The sequence below is a fragment of the Pseudorasbora parva genome, chromosome 16, assembly GCF_024679245.1.
Source record: "Pseudorasbora parva isolate DD20220531a chromosome 16, ASM2467924v1, whole genome shotgun sequence".
In the NCBI taxonomy this organism is placed as follows: domain Eukaryota; kingdom Metazoa; phylum Chordata; class Actinopteri; order Cypriniformes; family Gobionidae; genus Pseudorasbora; species Pseudorasbora parva.
This window is the reverse complement of record NC_090187.1, coordinates 18,397,591-18,413,961: the sequence shown is the minus strand read 5'-3', so window position 1 is coordinate 18,413,961 and position 16,371 is coordinate 18,397,591. Positions and strand designations below refer to the sequence as shown.

The window sequence follows — 16,371 nt, the reverse complement described above, 5'->3', positions numbered from 1 at the left end:
ATAGGTCAGTTACTCAGAAAATGTTGACTATCTTTTTGGAATAACATTAGGGTGAGTAAATGAGGGCAGAATTTTCATTTTCTGAACTATCCATTCAGGAAATATTATTGCTACAATGCAAAAAGAAACAAAACAAAACACATTTAATTTCATTACTATTATTTTCAAGACAAAATGCTTTTTCAAATTTAAAATTCAGTAAGAGTACTACAATGTACTGTTCTACTGTTTTCTTCTAAGAAAGAAAAATGCATGATGTGACGTCAAACAAGTGTTTTGACGCTAGATATTTTGCTTTTTAATTCGTTAAATATGGATTCACTTCAGAAGGCCTTTATTAACCGTGTGAGCTGTGTGGATTTCTTTCATAATAAATAGATGTACTTTTTTGACCTTCAAATTTTGGACTGCTATTATAATGCATGGATTAGCCAGGACATATTTTAATATAACTCTGATTGTATTCATATATGTCATATACACCTAGGATGGCTTGAGGGGAAGTAGGCCTAAATCAATTGGGTAATTTTCATTTTTGTTGAACTATCCCATCTACATTACGCCTCTGCCTCTTTATCACTGCTCCAGCGTTTCTCTTTATCAGTCTATCCCCTTTTCCTTTCTGCACATTCCATTCTGGTTTTGATTGATGTTTGGAGCAAGGTTTGATGGATAGCTGATGACCTGCACTTTAAACCCACAGCTTCTCCTTGAAATGAGCCCTGCTGAAGTGTGTGCATGTGTTTGTACATTATATCACGGTAGGCCAGTGGTCCCTGGTAAAAGATATGGCGCTGCTGCACATGTGTGTAATGTTATTGGTGTACAGTTAGCTGCTGTTGATGGGTCTCTGCAGATATCGTGAGCCTCACTTCTCTGCAGCGAGGGGCCATGTGACCTGCCTAAACCTTCCAATTACTTCCAGATGGCAGGAAAGCATTAGACAGGCAACTGAAGGCAGACTTACAGTCACACGAATACATTTGTGAACCCTTTGAAAATGTCTTGATTATTTATTTATAAAATGTGGTCTGATCTTTTTCACAAAGTCACAAATGTATACAACATAGAAACCGATTATGGCTATGGCAGCTGTTCGGGTGGCTGGTCTCAGACGATCTTGAAGGTGAAGATGCTGGATGTGGAGGATGTGGGCTGGTGTGGTTACACGTGGTCTGCGGTTGTGGAGAGGAGAAAGGAGAAGTGCTCACTAACACAGATTTAGACAGATTTGTGAACAATATTTGAGAGAAATATGCCTTTTGTGTACATAGAAAAAAGTCTTAGATCTTTAAGTTTAGCTCATGAATAATGGGGGCAAAAAACAAAAGTGTTTCATTTATAAGTTTGTTCTTAGTAAGTTTGTTCTTTGTTTGTTTGTTCTTTGTTCTTATAAGTTTGTGTAGATAAACTGAAAAAAAATTGACGGTATGGCCCAAAATTGGTCAAAAGTCTTCTAAGCAGCTACAGTAAACATTTGGTGGAGGTTTTGCATCTAAAGGAAGATCTACTCTACAAGTTACTACAGTTCAATGTACTTTCTTCTCTGTGCACTGTGAATGATTATTATTAATTTATTCAATAAAAATGAGACAAGTATATTTTATGTGTGTGATGGTAAATGTATACCGCAAATATATGTCTGAGATCCAAGTGATTTAACCTGGAATATTCCTTTAATATTAATCTCTGACTCTCTTTCTCTCTTTCCTCAGTGAGGAGAGTTATACGGTTATAGACTACGCACTGAGGGATCAAATCTGGGTGGGATCGTGTCAGGCTGAAGACCTTAATCTCTCTCCAGTACGTGGCACTGCGGGAATGCTGACATCACGTCAGAATGTGGCCAGCCACCTGTTCCAGATCGGATTCCGCAGCAACCACTCTGGAGAAAATGTGACCATGATCTTAGGGTTGGAGCTTCTGTAAGTATTTGCATCTTAATTTATTTACATCACTTGTGCACTTATTTGCTGTATTTCTGTCAAACTACTTTACAGGGATCCTTCTTTCAGAGAAATATTATGAATAATAATAATAATATACAAAAAACTGTGTTTCTACACTTCTTGAAAGTACTTGAATTTCAGACACATGGATTCAAGGCCTGGAAAGTCTGTGAAAACTAAAAGTATTTGAAAGTGCTTGAATTAAACTCGAATAAACAAAATTTGGACTTAAAGGGGGGTTGAAACACTCAGTTTCAGTCAGTGTCATGTCAATCTTGAGTACCTATAGAGTAGCATTGCATCCTGCATATCTCCGAAAAGTCTTTATTTTTTTTATAATTATATAAGAAAGATGCGCTGTTCCGAGTCTTTCCGAAAAAAGCCGAGCGGGTGGGGGCGTATCGTGTGAGCGGAGCTAAATAATGACATGTGCGCGCTGCTGCTATTGTGTTGAGTGCGTCGTAAAGCTGTGTCATCCCTAAAAGCGGGAAAAAAACTTTATTCAAAATAAAAATATGGCTTTTAATCAGATACAGCCATACATCTATGATCCGGAATCAGACCCAGAGGCTGCAGTTGAACAGGAGCAGCAGCAAAAACGACTAGAGCAGGACGTTTCTATGTGGTACAAGTTATACACTAACTATATAATATGCTTAGCGGCTTGTGTTATTTACATATTTATACTTGAATCATATCGTCGTATTTTTGTCTTTGAAGGTGTACATGTGGGAAGTGCAGTTGTGCACGTGTGTTTGTGTGTTTACGCGTGGTTTGTGTAGACAGTAAGCGGACTGGTTTTGCACGGCAGGTTAAGTTAGTGTTTACATAGAAAGACACGGAATAGTAGCGCATTTGAATGAAGAAGCGTGCTTATTTAGTTCAACATATTTCCCCCCTCTTTGTGTATTGTTGTTTGGAGTGCTTTTACAATACACAAACATAAAGTTACACATATAGTGGCCAGCTAAACAAATGTACACGCACTACACATCGCATGCTCCATTGATCAATTAACTATACGTGATCATGTTTGGGCTACTTGATGAGCATTGCCAAAAACACAGACATTTGAAGCAGTCTCACTCACCGCCTGCGGTTCTAACGTTGGGACTGCTCCATCCTTCAGCATTAGGCGATCGGAAAATCCGGCGTCAAGCTGGGCCTTGTTTATGAAACAGTCGGCACCGAAATGCAGCGAACAGATATAAACATTCGCGCAACTCAGTTGCTGATCCGGAAAAGCAAATTACATCCACTGTTGCCTCAACGCGGGGTTTTTGGGGAATCTGTGCAGGACTGTCTTGGTCTGGCAACCAAAAACGCACTTTTTTGGTGACATTGTTATGTGCACATCACCTGTGCAGCAGCAGCCTACGAGCCAGCGCTTTGATGGGGGTAGCCTGTTACTTTCGCTCTCTACTCTCTCTCTCTCTCTCACGCGCTTCCGGTAGAATTGTCCGTAAGGCCCATACAAGGAAATTCCGTCCCCATTAACGTCAAAGGGGACGCATGATCTCAAAAAACTTGCCGAAACTTATGACTAACCGGAAGTAGTATTTTTGACAAAGAAATACTCCCATCAAACGTCCACCTTAACTTTTGAAACTTTGTCTATGTTTAGTATGGGATTCCAAGTCTTTAACAGTGTAAAAAGATCAGTATGCATGAAACAGCATTTCACCCCCCCCTTTAATGTACTGCAAAAGCCAGAAAGCAAAACATCGCCACTGATTGGGAAAAAAGCGGCTTGGATCGTGATCGCGGAGGCAGCCCTGCATGATAAATGCGTGAGAAGCGTAGAGCTGTTTAACTAGATCAGTGCCAGGGAAGCAGGCTTGTGCACATATCAGAATTGAATTGAGAATGAATCCTAAGTTCCAGTTATATTCTAGAATTTGAATTGAATTTGAATTGATGTTTTAACATAGGCAGGGCTGGACTGGTAATCTGGCATACCGGGCGTTTCCCCAATGGGCCGACGCACTTTGGGGCGGGTATGTTTTTAATTTTTTAATAAATTTTTTTTGTACCACTGACAACATGCAGCGACAGCGGCCCAAAGGTTTGTCTTCTGAATTGACAAGCTGCCGCGAGAGAGACCTCCCCTCCATATTAGGCGCTTTTTTCTATTTATTTATTTATTAGTAGGCTATTTGAGCGCATGGAACTGCAAAAGGCGAATATCCGCGCAGCCATAGCCACTGACGAACTGTGTTTAAATGCTGCTCTATACGGCACTTGACTCCGAAATTTGTTTTATACAATCGTATGATATGGAAACATTACAGGTTCTGTGTTGAATCAGCTGATAACAGCCATGAGCATGTATTCATGACGAGGTAAAGTGGAAAACGGCAATACACACAAACGTTTCACTTTAGCAAAGCCACAATTTACATTGCAGCTAACAGCGAAGAAATATGGTGTTTCGGAAGAGATTTTTTTATAAAAATGTTGCTATATTACTTAAATTAATATTGCAGAATATAAATCACTTTTAAAGAGGCTGTTTTTGTATTTTCTACAGGTGATCATTTTTTTTACTTACAAATATAATAGTTTATTATATATGTTTTATATAGTTTTAGAAACCATATAGCCATAGAAACCATAATGAGGAGAAAGGTTTTTACAGTCTGTTATTTACCCTGTGACTACCATGATCTTATATTTAAATGAAAATGGCCTACAGTTAAACTATTAAACAGCTTTAAAGTCCCATGAATTAAGGACAATGTTTTTTTTCCTCTTTAGAAGTTTTATTAATTTTTTTAAAATAGATTTAATGAAATGTAATAGCCTCATGAAAGATAGATATTAGTGTCTTACTTAAATGATGTGTTAACTCTTAAAAAAATATTATTGTTCAACCCAAAAATGTGATCATTTACTCACCCTGTCATTCCAAACCTAAATGAATTTATTTCTGTGTAGCATAAAATAAAATAATTTGAGTTTATTTTTTTGTTCATACAATATTCTAATGGCAGCCTAACCAAAATGGCTTGGTTGCCAACATTCTTCAAAACATCTTATTTTGTGTTTCACAGAAGTCATACAGGTTTGGAATGACACGAGAGTGAGGAAATGATGACAGCATTTAAAAGCAGTACATTTACTTGCATCTTAGCTCAAAATCATTAGTGCTTTACTGCCAAGGGCATTTCTGTGTGACAAAAAAAGCAATATTAAGTTTATCTGCATTTGCAGCAAATTCGATAATATCTATCATTATTTGTCCTTGTCCTAGGTTTATTTATATACTCCAATTTAAGGCCCCAACCCCAGCAAAAACATTCACGGGAAACTCATGGGCCGGATGTTCTGGGTATGCCAGAGCCGAATTTTAGCCCCAGTCCAGCCCTGAACATAGGGTGTAGGATGTAGAATTACAATTCGAATTTGAATTAAAGGAAGTAGAATTGAAATTCAAGATTCAAAGAAATTCTTGTACATGTCCATCTTGCCATAGCAGCTTCATCTGCACCTGTTGAGAGAATCTTTAGTAAGTAAGTAAGTTAGAAAGTCAATAAACAAGAGAACAAAATGTATGCAGGGTTGAGCAGTGACACTGTAAAAAAATGAATTATGGGTCTTGTAATTTTCACCATTGTTAGTTCCCAGCATGCTTTGCATATGGCTTGAAATGGAGATTGAGTGTTGTTTAATGTGTTTTTGAGTGAAGGGAAGCATATTTTAATGTATAATTTTGACCGTTACCATTGTGCAGAAGAGTAGAGCTTATGGTTAGGTTGTGATGTAAATAACTGCAAGTATTATTATTATTAATATGAAGAATGTTGCTTTGTTCAATGAGCAATAACTTTGCTAATGCTAGTGCAATAACATGTTTGTTTCTACTTGTGCCAGCATCAAACTATTAATTGAATAACAACTGAAAGTCAAATATAAACAGGTCATTTCCATTTACTCTAATATATATATATATATATATATATATATATATATATATATATATATATATATATATATATATATATATATATATATATATATATATATATATATATAAACCACATATCAGCCTCTAAAGAAAATGGATGAGTCAAAGTTATAACAGATTGTACATATTAATTGAAAATGGATGAGTCAAAGTTATAACTGATTGTACATATTAATTGAAAATGGATGAGTCAAAGTTATAACAGATTGTACATATTAATTGTACAATATATAATATTCTCACTATATTTGTATGTTTTTAAATCAAGTAATGGTTCATAAAAAAAAGAAAACTGAAACCAGTGTGAAATAAATATTAAAAGCAGGAATAAGAAAGCTACAAACCGCATCTCTGGTTCAAACTATCTTTTTCTCTTGTACACTATACCAGCCCTCTCTCTTCTGGATTTTATTACTGCAATAATGATAGATACAGGACAGGTACAGTAGGACTTTGACACTGTACAGATTGAAGGCAACAAACTCACATTGTCTTTGTTGTGCTTGATACAAAATAAAAGTTGCTTTAAAAAGTCCTTGAATCTGGTGTTCATGAAAGTGTGGGGACCCTGGAATTTTGAAAAGTTTTCGGAATTGAATATAATTTTGGCTAGTTACAATACTGTTTAAAAGTTCAGGGTCTGTAGAATTTTAAAATTAAGTATCTTAGGCTTAACATTTCTTCTTTATTAAGAAAAAAAGGTTATGTGAAGTATTATTACAATTAAAAATAGCTGTAACTTGTATATCCTGTTATGTTTGTTTATATCCAATATTTTGGTTTCTGTTTTCCTCTGTTCATCCTCTGTCATTAGTTACTCAGTCACTCTCTATTTTCTTACTATGGTTAATCATTGATTACATTCTGTTCAGCTCTGTTCATCTAGTTCCCTTTGTTTGTTCCTTGTATTTATATCTTTGTGTTTCAGTTTAGTTGTCGGTTTTTGTTAACATAAATGTACTCGGCAATGGTGGAGTTTACAAATGCATTTGAGTATTCCTAAATATTTTTAGTATTATACAAACTGGAGTAATAACTTGAATGTTACATTAGCATATTATTTTATATGAATAGTTATTTAAACAAAGTATAAGTGTTGAGAAGCAGGTGAGGCTGTGATTTTTTTATTTTACATTATTTAACTCAGGAATGTTTACTATGCAGCTGCATGTGGAAAAGAAAGGGTACAACGAGACCACTACAACTATTAAAGACCATTGATTAGAAACACATTTATACATAGTTAACCAAATCAAAATGTATTTTCATATATTGAATGACAGCTATACAGTACAGCTTCAGAACTGTTAATAGTCAATTCATAGCTGCAATAGTCATTTAAATATAGTCTACAAGTAGTCTATGTAATAAACAAATAAAAATAATAGACTATTACAATGTTTTGATTATATTATTAGATACATGTGTTTTGTATATGTACATGCCTATTATACGACTCCGTGTGAAGACTCCAATCTTTCAAATATTCATACTCTTGTGTAATCGACGCACCATCCTCAATAAACCCGTCTCTTGCGTGATACCCAGAAATTTTGAATATTCCGATCGAATATGATTTCTGACCTGTAAGTTTGCCAGAATAATAATCATACACTGGTTGATAATAGGCCAGAGGAGAACTGGCACCCCGACTGAGTCTGGTTTCTCTCAAGGTTTATTTTTCTCCATCATGCCCTGATGGAGTTTTGGTTCCTTGCCACTGTCGCCTTTGGCTTGGCTTGCTCAGTTGGGGACACTAACATGATGATCTAATTTATTCAACTAAATATACAAATAAAATAAATTATCTTTCTCAAAGTTCTCATTTAATTCTATGAATTAGAATACTAATCTGCCAACATTGTCGCTATATGATAAATTAAAATAAGCTGATAACATCACTGTTTTCTCCAGAACGACTGTACAGCCGACAGCCAAAATCAAATTTGTTGCAATATTGTCCTGTTTAACACTGTGAAGTTGCTTTGAAACAGTCGTCATTGTAAAAGCGCTATATGAATAAAATTTATTTGATTGATTGATTGATTATACAGTCATGGCCAAAAGTGTTGACACCCCCTGACATTTTTCCAGAAAACAGAGAAGTATTGAAATTAGATGTTTTCCTATACATGTTTATTTCATTTGTGTGTATTGGAACATCACACACAAAAGAGCAAATTTCACACAAAACTCAAAAAATGGGCCTTTGTTTCAAGCATGTGATGCTCCTTTTACTTACCTGGGGCAAGTAACAGGTGTGGGCAATATAAAAATCACACCTGAAAGCAGATAAAAAGGAGAGTAGTTCACTCAGTCTTTGCCTTGTGTTTCTGGGTGTGCCACACTAAGCATGGAGAACAGAAAGAGAAGAGAACCGTCTGAGGACTTGAGAACCAAAATTGTGGAAAAATATGAACAATCTCAATGTTACAAGTCCATCACCAGAGATCTGGATGTTCCTTTGTCCACAGTGCGCAACATGATCAAGAAGTTTGCAACCCATGGCACTGTAGCTAATCTCCCTGGACGTGGATGGAAGAGAAAAAATGATGAAAGGTTGCAATGCAGAATAGTCCAGACGGTGAATTAAGCAGCCCTAAACAAGTGCCAAAGAAATTCAAGCTGTCCTGCAGGCTCAGGGTGCATCAGTGTCAACGTAAACTATACGTCGACATTTAAATAAAATGAAACGCTATGGCAAGAGACCCAGGAGGACCCCACTGCTGACACAGAGACATAAAAAGCAAGGCTACAGTTTGCAAAAATGTGCGTGAGTTAGCCAAAATCTTTCTGGGAAAATGTGTTGTGGACAGATAAGACCAAGACAAAGCTTTTTGGTAAAGCTCATCATTCTACTGTTTACCAAAAATGGAATTAAGCCTACAAAGAAAAAAACACAGTGCCTACAGTCAAATATGGTGGAGGTTCAAATATGTTTTGGGGTTGTTTTGCTGCCTCTGGCACTGGGAATCTTGACTGTGTTACCAAAGGATTTTGGGTCACAATGTAGGTCCCAGTGTCAGAAAGCTGGGTTTGCATCTGAGATCATAGGTCTTGCAGTAGGACATTAACCTTGAACATACTTGGAAAAGCACCCAGAAATGGATGGCAACAAAAGCGCTGGAGAGTTTTGAAGTGGCCAGGAATGAGTCCAGATCTAAATCCCATTGAACACCTGTGGAGAGATTTTAAAATTGCTGTTGGAAAAAAATGCCCTTCCAATATAAGAGACTTGGAGCAGTTTGCAAAAAAAGAGTGGTCCAAAATTTCGGGTGAAGGGTGCAAGAAGCTTATTAATGGTTATAGGAAGCGATTGATTTCAGTTATCTTTTTCAAAGGGTGTGCAACCAAATGTTAAGTTAAGGGTGCCACTAAATTTGTCTTACCCATTTTTGGAGTTTTGTGTGAAATTGTCAAATTAGCTTTTTTCCCCATCTGTTTTGTTTTGTGTTGTTCCAATACACACAAAGGAAATAAACGTGTATAGCAAAACATTTTCTGGAAAAAATTCTGGGGTGCCAAAACTTTTGCCCATGACTGTATATTTTTTAATTCAAAAGTAAATTACAATATTGTAATTTGGCAATGGTGCGCGACCCACCATTGCCTTTCTTTGATGACATTGCAGGGCGTTCCAAATGAACGGTTACGGACAAACTGATATTCCATGCCCAGGGAGTAGGGAGCAGTGAACACTGACAGTTGAAAAGCAGCTTGTGACAGCCCTGTAGAATTTAGCTTCGACCCCAGTTAAACTCACCTGACCATGAAGTCCTTCAGCCTTTTTTGAAAACTACAGGTATGTGTTGGAGCAGGTTTGGAACTCAATTCCTGGAGGGCCACAGCCATGCAAAGTTGAGTTGTGCACTCCTGCAGTATGACTTTTTTAGCGGATATAGGACAATTTGTTCAGCAGGGTGATGTTAGCTTCATTGGGATTGCATCATCCATGACTTCTAGGAATAGCATGATGCAATTCATATTCACTTCTGCTTAAAATTGCATCATTATTTTTTTTTGCCTAAAAGGCAGGTATTGTCCAAACCCAGTCATAGAAGTATTCATAGATCCAGGTAAATATGTATTTTAGCCATTTCTGGTTTCGCATGAGATCCCTTCCCTTTATTATTAGCTCATGCTCTGCCATTACCAAGTCATGGGTCATATTCTGTATTACTGACCCAATAGGATATATAGAAAACTAGAGCCAATCAACAATTTTAGGTATATATATATATTTTATTATCAGTGACCTAGAATTAGTAAAGTTTGACTATATGTTTCCGAAGCATTTTGGCAGTAGACCAGAGTTATCAGTATTGAAAACAGCTGCTTAATGTTTTCGTAACAGATTTTTCCAAATTCTTTTGAAATTGTATTTTTGTAAAAATATACTGTTAAATCAGTTTAAAGCTGCACTGTGTAAATTTTAGCGGCATCTGGCAGTGAAGTTGCAAAATGCAACCGCCCATCGCTCACCCCTCCCTTTTGAAGCGCACAGAGAAGTAATGGTGTCCGAAGCAGGACAAAATGTCCGTCTGAGACAGAAGAGAGTAGAGAGCTTAGTAGAGAAGTTTGTCCATTTAGGGCTACTGTAGAAACATGGCAGCGCAAAATGGCGACTTCATTGTAAGGGGACCTGTGGTGTATGTAGATAGAATTGAGTCATTCTGAGGTAATAAAAACAACGGTTCATTATAGACCACTAAAAACATAGTTATGCATATGAGATTGCATTTATGTATGTATATCCTCATAAATATTACTCACTGCACCTTTATCGCATTCTTGTTGAATAAACTGTTAATTTATTATTTACATTTTTTAAATGTTACTGACCCCAAACTTTTGAATGGTTATGTAAATTCATTGGTCAAAGATGTGGCAAACCCTGACTTTATCATATAATTTCCCTTGCTTCCTGTCATAATGCATTTACTTGTGCTCACATTAACATGCTTACATATACTGTATTAATGAACTTGCTTATGACTTTTGTGAGTGATTCATTAGCTTTCTGAGGTTAGACATGTACTGACATAACATTTAATTGACATTGACATGATTTTAACTGCTTTATTAAAAGCAATTCCTGTGTTTTTTATCACCCTATCAGTCATCGCACTGCAGACCGCAGCACAAGATTTATCAAAAACTAAACCTCTATCACGAATTCACCCAGTGACTTAAACAAAAATAAGCTAACGTGTTACAATATTGATGTATTTCCTGATCTACCTCACCCTTTCTCTTGTAATAGTGAATCAGGGTTTTGTTTGAAGCTCTAGGTGATGTACTTACTGCCAAGAACTGCCCATTAAAAAAGCGAATCATGCCGAACAGTGACATCAGCACATTCAAACATGTTTGGTGAAGAGAAAGACTCCAGCAAGGTTTTTGCTCTTGTTTTGAGGACTAAGGTCAGGAAAGGGGAGGATAAATGAACAGAATAGCTGCACAGAAACAGCTGCACATTTGTATCATTCCTTTACTCTCCATCTCTCCAAAACACCAAAACAATCATCCTCCTCCAAAGCCAGAAAATCCAAATAGTTTTTCAAGGGAACATATTCTAAACTTTTGTAACATTGTATTATTTTATTTCAGCTAAATTCTGCTTTAATTTTTTTTGTCAAGTTTATTTGCATCAAAAACAGTAGTTAGTTTCACATGATCATCTTACACACCTTTTCTGACCTTTAGAAATAAACACTTATTAACTTATTATTTAGAAATAAACACTTAACACTCAGTGTGTCGTGTCCGGCCTGCATGTGCAAAGCGCAGCATCACAATGTAAAATGAGTATTGTAAGTGGTTCCCAAGAGTGTTTTTAGCGCGTTGCTATTTCCCTGGGTGGTCACTTACTTTCTCAAGTCAAAAGGACTCGCATCCCAAGTAGGAATTCCTGTCTTTAGATATGTCTCTAGTCTCTCTGGACACTGTAATTTCTAGGCCTTTTTGTTTGTTTTGTAATGGAGCACCAGGAATTTATCCAACAATTCCATGAAACCAACCATATGACTAATTTAAATGAGGTCTTTATTTGTTCAGTAAATGTCTGTATCATTCCTCAGGCTTAGCAAATAGGTTTACAGACACAGTGGAACCAGTTATATTGAACTGAACAGGTTATTTACTTTAATCTTAAAGTTACAGTAGCTAAAAGTAGTTTTACTTTAAGACTGTAAGAAGATCTGCTGTTTGCCCTTTATACTCTCTCTCTCTCTCTCTCTCTCTCTCTCTCTCTCTCTCTCTCTCTCTCTCTCTCTCTCTCTCTCTCAGTACATTAAATACTTTTAAAGAATTAGAAACATTTTCAATTGAGCTTTTCAGGTGAGTGTGATAACGGGTTATCTGTCTCTGAGAGTGTATTTATAGCTTAGCATGTTGGCATTCCACATAACAAAGATGCTTATCTACATTTGCTCTTGGTGAAGAGTCAGCGTGACTTCTTTTAAAGAATCTTTGTCAACACAAGACAAGTTCTCCCACATTTCTTTCAGGCTCCTCCCAATTGAGTGTCTAGTAACACATCTTCATTCTGCTAAACCAGCTCTTCTCTCTGATGTAAGTGACATAATCCTTCCTCACATTGGGTGTCCAAAAATGCCATCATTATGGAAAGCCCCAAACCTCCAATCTCTTAGAAAAGGATTTTGGAGTACAGACCCTCATTGTGACGTCATTAGCACGTATTTTTGTGCTTTGCTCACTTGAATGTCGAGATGGCACTGTGGTTGCTTCTCAATTGTCGAATTGGTGCTTCCTTGTGTCTTCACTCCTCCAGCAAAAAAAAAAAAAAATGTTAAATGGGGCATAACACATACAGTTTCTTTTAATCTAAGAAGTAACGAAGCTTGTTGTTGACGCTCTTGAACTCACTCTGGTTGATGTGTGAACATGCATATCCAGGAGACGTGCACATACAAGGAATTCTGAAAAATCTGAAAATTGTTAGAATCCTGAAAGAGTGTATTTGGCACAGAAATCTGTCATATGTCCCACTATTTTTTATTTCTTTTTAAATTTGGCCATGTTTAGTTTGAGAATCCAACTCTTTAACAGCGTAAATTAGTCAGAATGCATGAAAAAGCATTAGACCACCCTTTTAAGGACATCTCAGTTCTCTAATTGCATGAAGGAGGCAAGGAACGAGAAGCAAGGAAGCTTCTAGAGGCTCTATAAACAAAGATGCACAGGTGTATCTATGACCGGTGATGCGAAGCATCCATCTATTGCTAGGTGGCTAAGCACTGTCAGGAGCTTGAGTCATCTTGGCGCTTTCCAGCCTGCTGGCTCACTAACTGCCTCTTTCAGTATTCAGGAGGAGTCACCATCAATACTGTATTTTAAAGGCGCTCTAAAACTGCAAGCGGCACACTCTGCCCACTAAATGGGTAGTATAAATGATTACGATAATGTATTAGCTTTGTCATAATATTTAAAAGCCAAATGTAGACATATTTCTTAAAGATGCCTCATTTATCTTCATTTTACTTCTCTTTGTTTTCAGGGTCAAGTTTTGATATTTATTTCCAAACCTACCTACTGGTGTGAGAGTGCCTTTTGAACTTTTTTTTTACCTTGTGTAAAATAATCTTTGTAGGCATTAGGCCTGGAATTTTGGCCCTCAGCTGTAGGAAGCATGCTGGAGCGTGTGGAAGCAGTACAGCATGCATGAAACCAGACAGTAGGAGATGTGAGGTCTGCCTGGTGCTGCTGGCCTCTCTGGTGTTTGAAAAATATAGCTTGGTAGATCAGAGTTAAACACTTTTTTTTTATTTTTTTTATTTTTTTTAATGTTTTGACCTCGAAAAGTTTAATCAAAATTTTATAAGCGGTGTCACATGCAGGACTTTTTCGAAAACATATTTTATGCAGTCAGGGAATGTGTAACACTATGTGTGGGTTGTATGATAATTCATCTGGTGTAATTCAGAGCAGCGTGAAGGCATTTTGCTACCTGTTGTGAGCATGTGTGCTCAAATTCCAGAAATGTGAATAGACAGCTGCCCTTCCCATGCTAACTACACACCCTGTGGAAAGCGGCTGAGGGAGAGGGGTTCAGCAAAACTAATGTTGTCATAGTTTGCATTACACATATTTAATATTTGGACATGCACATTGAGTTTGTGAAGGATGTTTTGCTTGGTTGATTTTCATGTGTTGTTTCCTCATCGCAACAATTCAGGCACATAAATAACACAAAGTGCTAGGGTGAGAAATGTTGTGAAATGTTCAAAATAAGTTTTCTATTTTATAATATTGTAAAATTGTATGTATTCCTGTCATGGCAAAGCTTCATTTTTAGTTGTCAGCATCATATGAGAAATCAGAAATCATTCCAGTTGCTGATTTGGTGCATTTTTATAATTTAGTTTTTATTTAAATATATTTGTTTTATAGTAATCATTATATTATACTAAGTTTTGTATAAGATTATATAAGGTTTCCCATGTTATTTTCTCCCCTCTCTGTCAATGACTGTATTAAACACTAATTACTCTATAAATACTTGTCAATGAATGATTCACACCACAATCACACTCGTTAACGGAACAGGAACCGGTAATGGAACAGGCGAGAGGCCTTCATGACCCCTTCAGCTGGACAAGAATGAGCCAAGCATGCATGACTCATGCAGCTGGTCTGTCTGCTCAGTTTGTGAGATTGGACTGCCGTCTGTGTGCGCTGCAGTTTAGCTAAGCATCCCGTAGTCTGGCTGACTCACTTTAGGGGCTCTAATGCAGGTCAGCACTGGAAATATTTCCCCTGATTTTCAGTATTTTCCTCTCACAACATAATAGCAAATCACATTAAGCAAAGGAGTAGTTTTACAAAGACGAACCCCTAGTTTCTTTTTACTCTCCTATCATTTTTGTTGTGGAATTTATTTCTGCAGAATTTGACTCGTAAGTCACAGCTCAAATCATTCAAGGACTTGACAGAAAAAAAGTAATACCATATTTCTTTCTTTCTTTCTTTCTTTCTTTCTTTCTTTCTTTCTTTCTTTCTTTCTTTCTTTCTTTCTTTCTTTCTTTCTTTCTTTCTTTCTTTCTTTCTTTCTTTCTTTCTTTCGTTGTGGATGTTCTCACTGAAACTGAACAAACACAAAAGAGCTTACAAGAACGAACAGATGCCTCTTGTACTGAATGTAATGGATGCTTCGGCAACAAGGTCAAGTTTCTCCTTGTAACTTTACCTGCTGTTGTACCCGAGTCTGGAGGTGTGTGTCTGAGAACAATCCAGAACAATAAAGGAATGTGAAAAAGGAAGAATTTCAGTTTTGACAGGCATAAAAATAAGATACAAAAAAACTCTGCCTCAGTGGTTATCATGTACAAACATAAAAGTGTGTGTGTGTTTTTTTATATTTTACAGTAATGAGAGAGCCCGCTGGATCAGCGCTCTGGGACGGAACAACAGTGACAACAAGAATGACAGAATGAGTGAGTACAGCCAGCCTCAGCGAAACAGTATCACCCTCTGGCCATGGAGAGTATTACAGTGACACTACTAAACTACTGCTTTTCAAGTCAACAATCGCTGTTTCTACTAAACTGTCTGAACACACATGGACCTGAATGATGCCTCAAATCTGCTGCTTTTTGGGAAATGTAGTATTATGTAGTAAATGTAAATGTAGTAGCCTACTTTTCTAGAAGCTTAGGATTTTTTTCCAAAGGTGGATAATCAAATGAAAAATGTATAGACTTAATAGATTGTCAAAGTGTCACTTGTATTTTTGTAAAAAGAAAAAAGGGGATAATTGCCTGTATTTTCCTGTTAGACGCTAAGCAGGTGGAGGTGACGAGGACGTACACAGCCAGGCAGCCGGATGAGCTCTCTCTACAGGTGGCTGATGTAGTGTTGCTGTCACAGATAGTGGACGGTGAGATCTTGTTTAAAGCAATTACATAGATTTTAGCAGAAATGCTGTTTCATGCATACTGAGCTTTTTAAACTGTTAAAGACTTGGATTCCCATCCTAAACATTGACAAATATGGTTTCAAAAAAATATGTTTTTTTTTCGAGTATGGGCCTGTGTGATGTAGATGGGGCGGACTTTCCTTGTACGGGCCGTAGGGACTCTTCTCCCGGAAGAGTCCGCGCTCGAGTGATCAAAGTGAGAGAGCAAATGCACGCCAATAAACGCTGCACTCATTCCTGTCTCAGGGCTTCACAAAATCAACAATGTCACCAAAGAAGTTTTTTTTTTCCACGCTTGAGGATGTCACAGCTTTCAGACACTCTCATGCAATAGCTGCATACGCTTGTGTTTCTTTAGCTCCGCCCACACAATACGCCTCCAGCCGCTTGTTTTTTTTCCGGAAAGACACGGTACAGCCTATCTTTCTTTTATAAATATAATTAATAAAACAGAAGACTTTTCTATAGGTACTCAAGAAACATGGAAATTGACTGAAACTTAGTTTTTCACGGAAATT

The 16,371-nt window shown here is 37.0% G+C and overlaps 1 protein-coding gene across 3 annotated transcripts in view; it reads left to right on the top strand.

Moving 5' to 3' along the window:
* LOC137043596 (rho guanine nucleotide exchange factor 26-like) overlaps nt 1–16,371 on the top strand; it is a 69,046-nt gene that overhangs the window by 50,030 nt on the left and 2,645 nt on the right. For all 3 annotated transcript variants that reach the window (XM_067419890.1, XM_067419891.1, XM_067419889.1), the window contains exons 12-14: nt 1,716–1,925; nt 15,304–15,371; nt 15,713–15,814. In XM_067419890.1, coding sequence (XP_067275991.1) covers nt 1,716–1,925; nt 15,304–15,371; nt 15,713–15,814 — 380 coding nt within the window. The remainder of the gene's footprint in view (nt 1–1,715; nt 1,926–15,303; nt 15,372–15,712; nt 15,815–16,371) is intronic.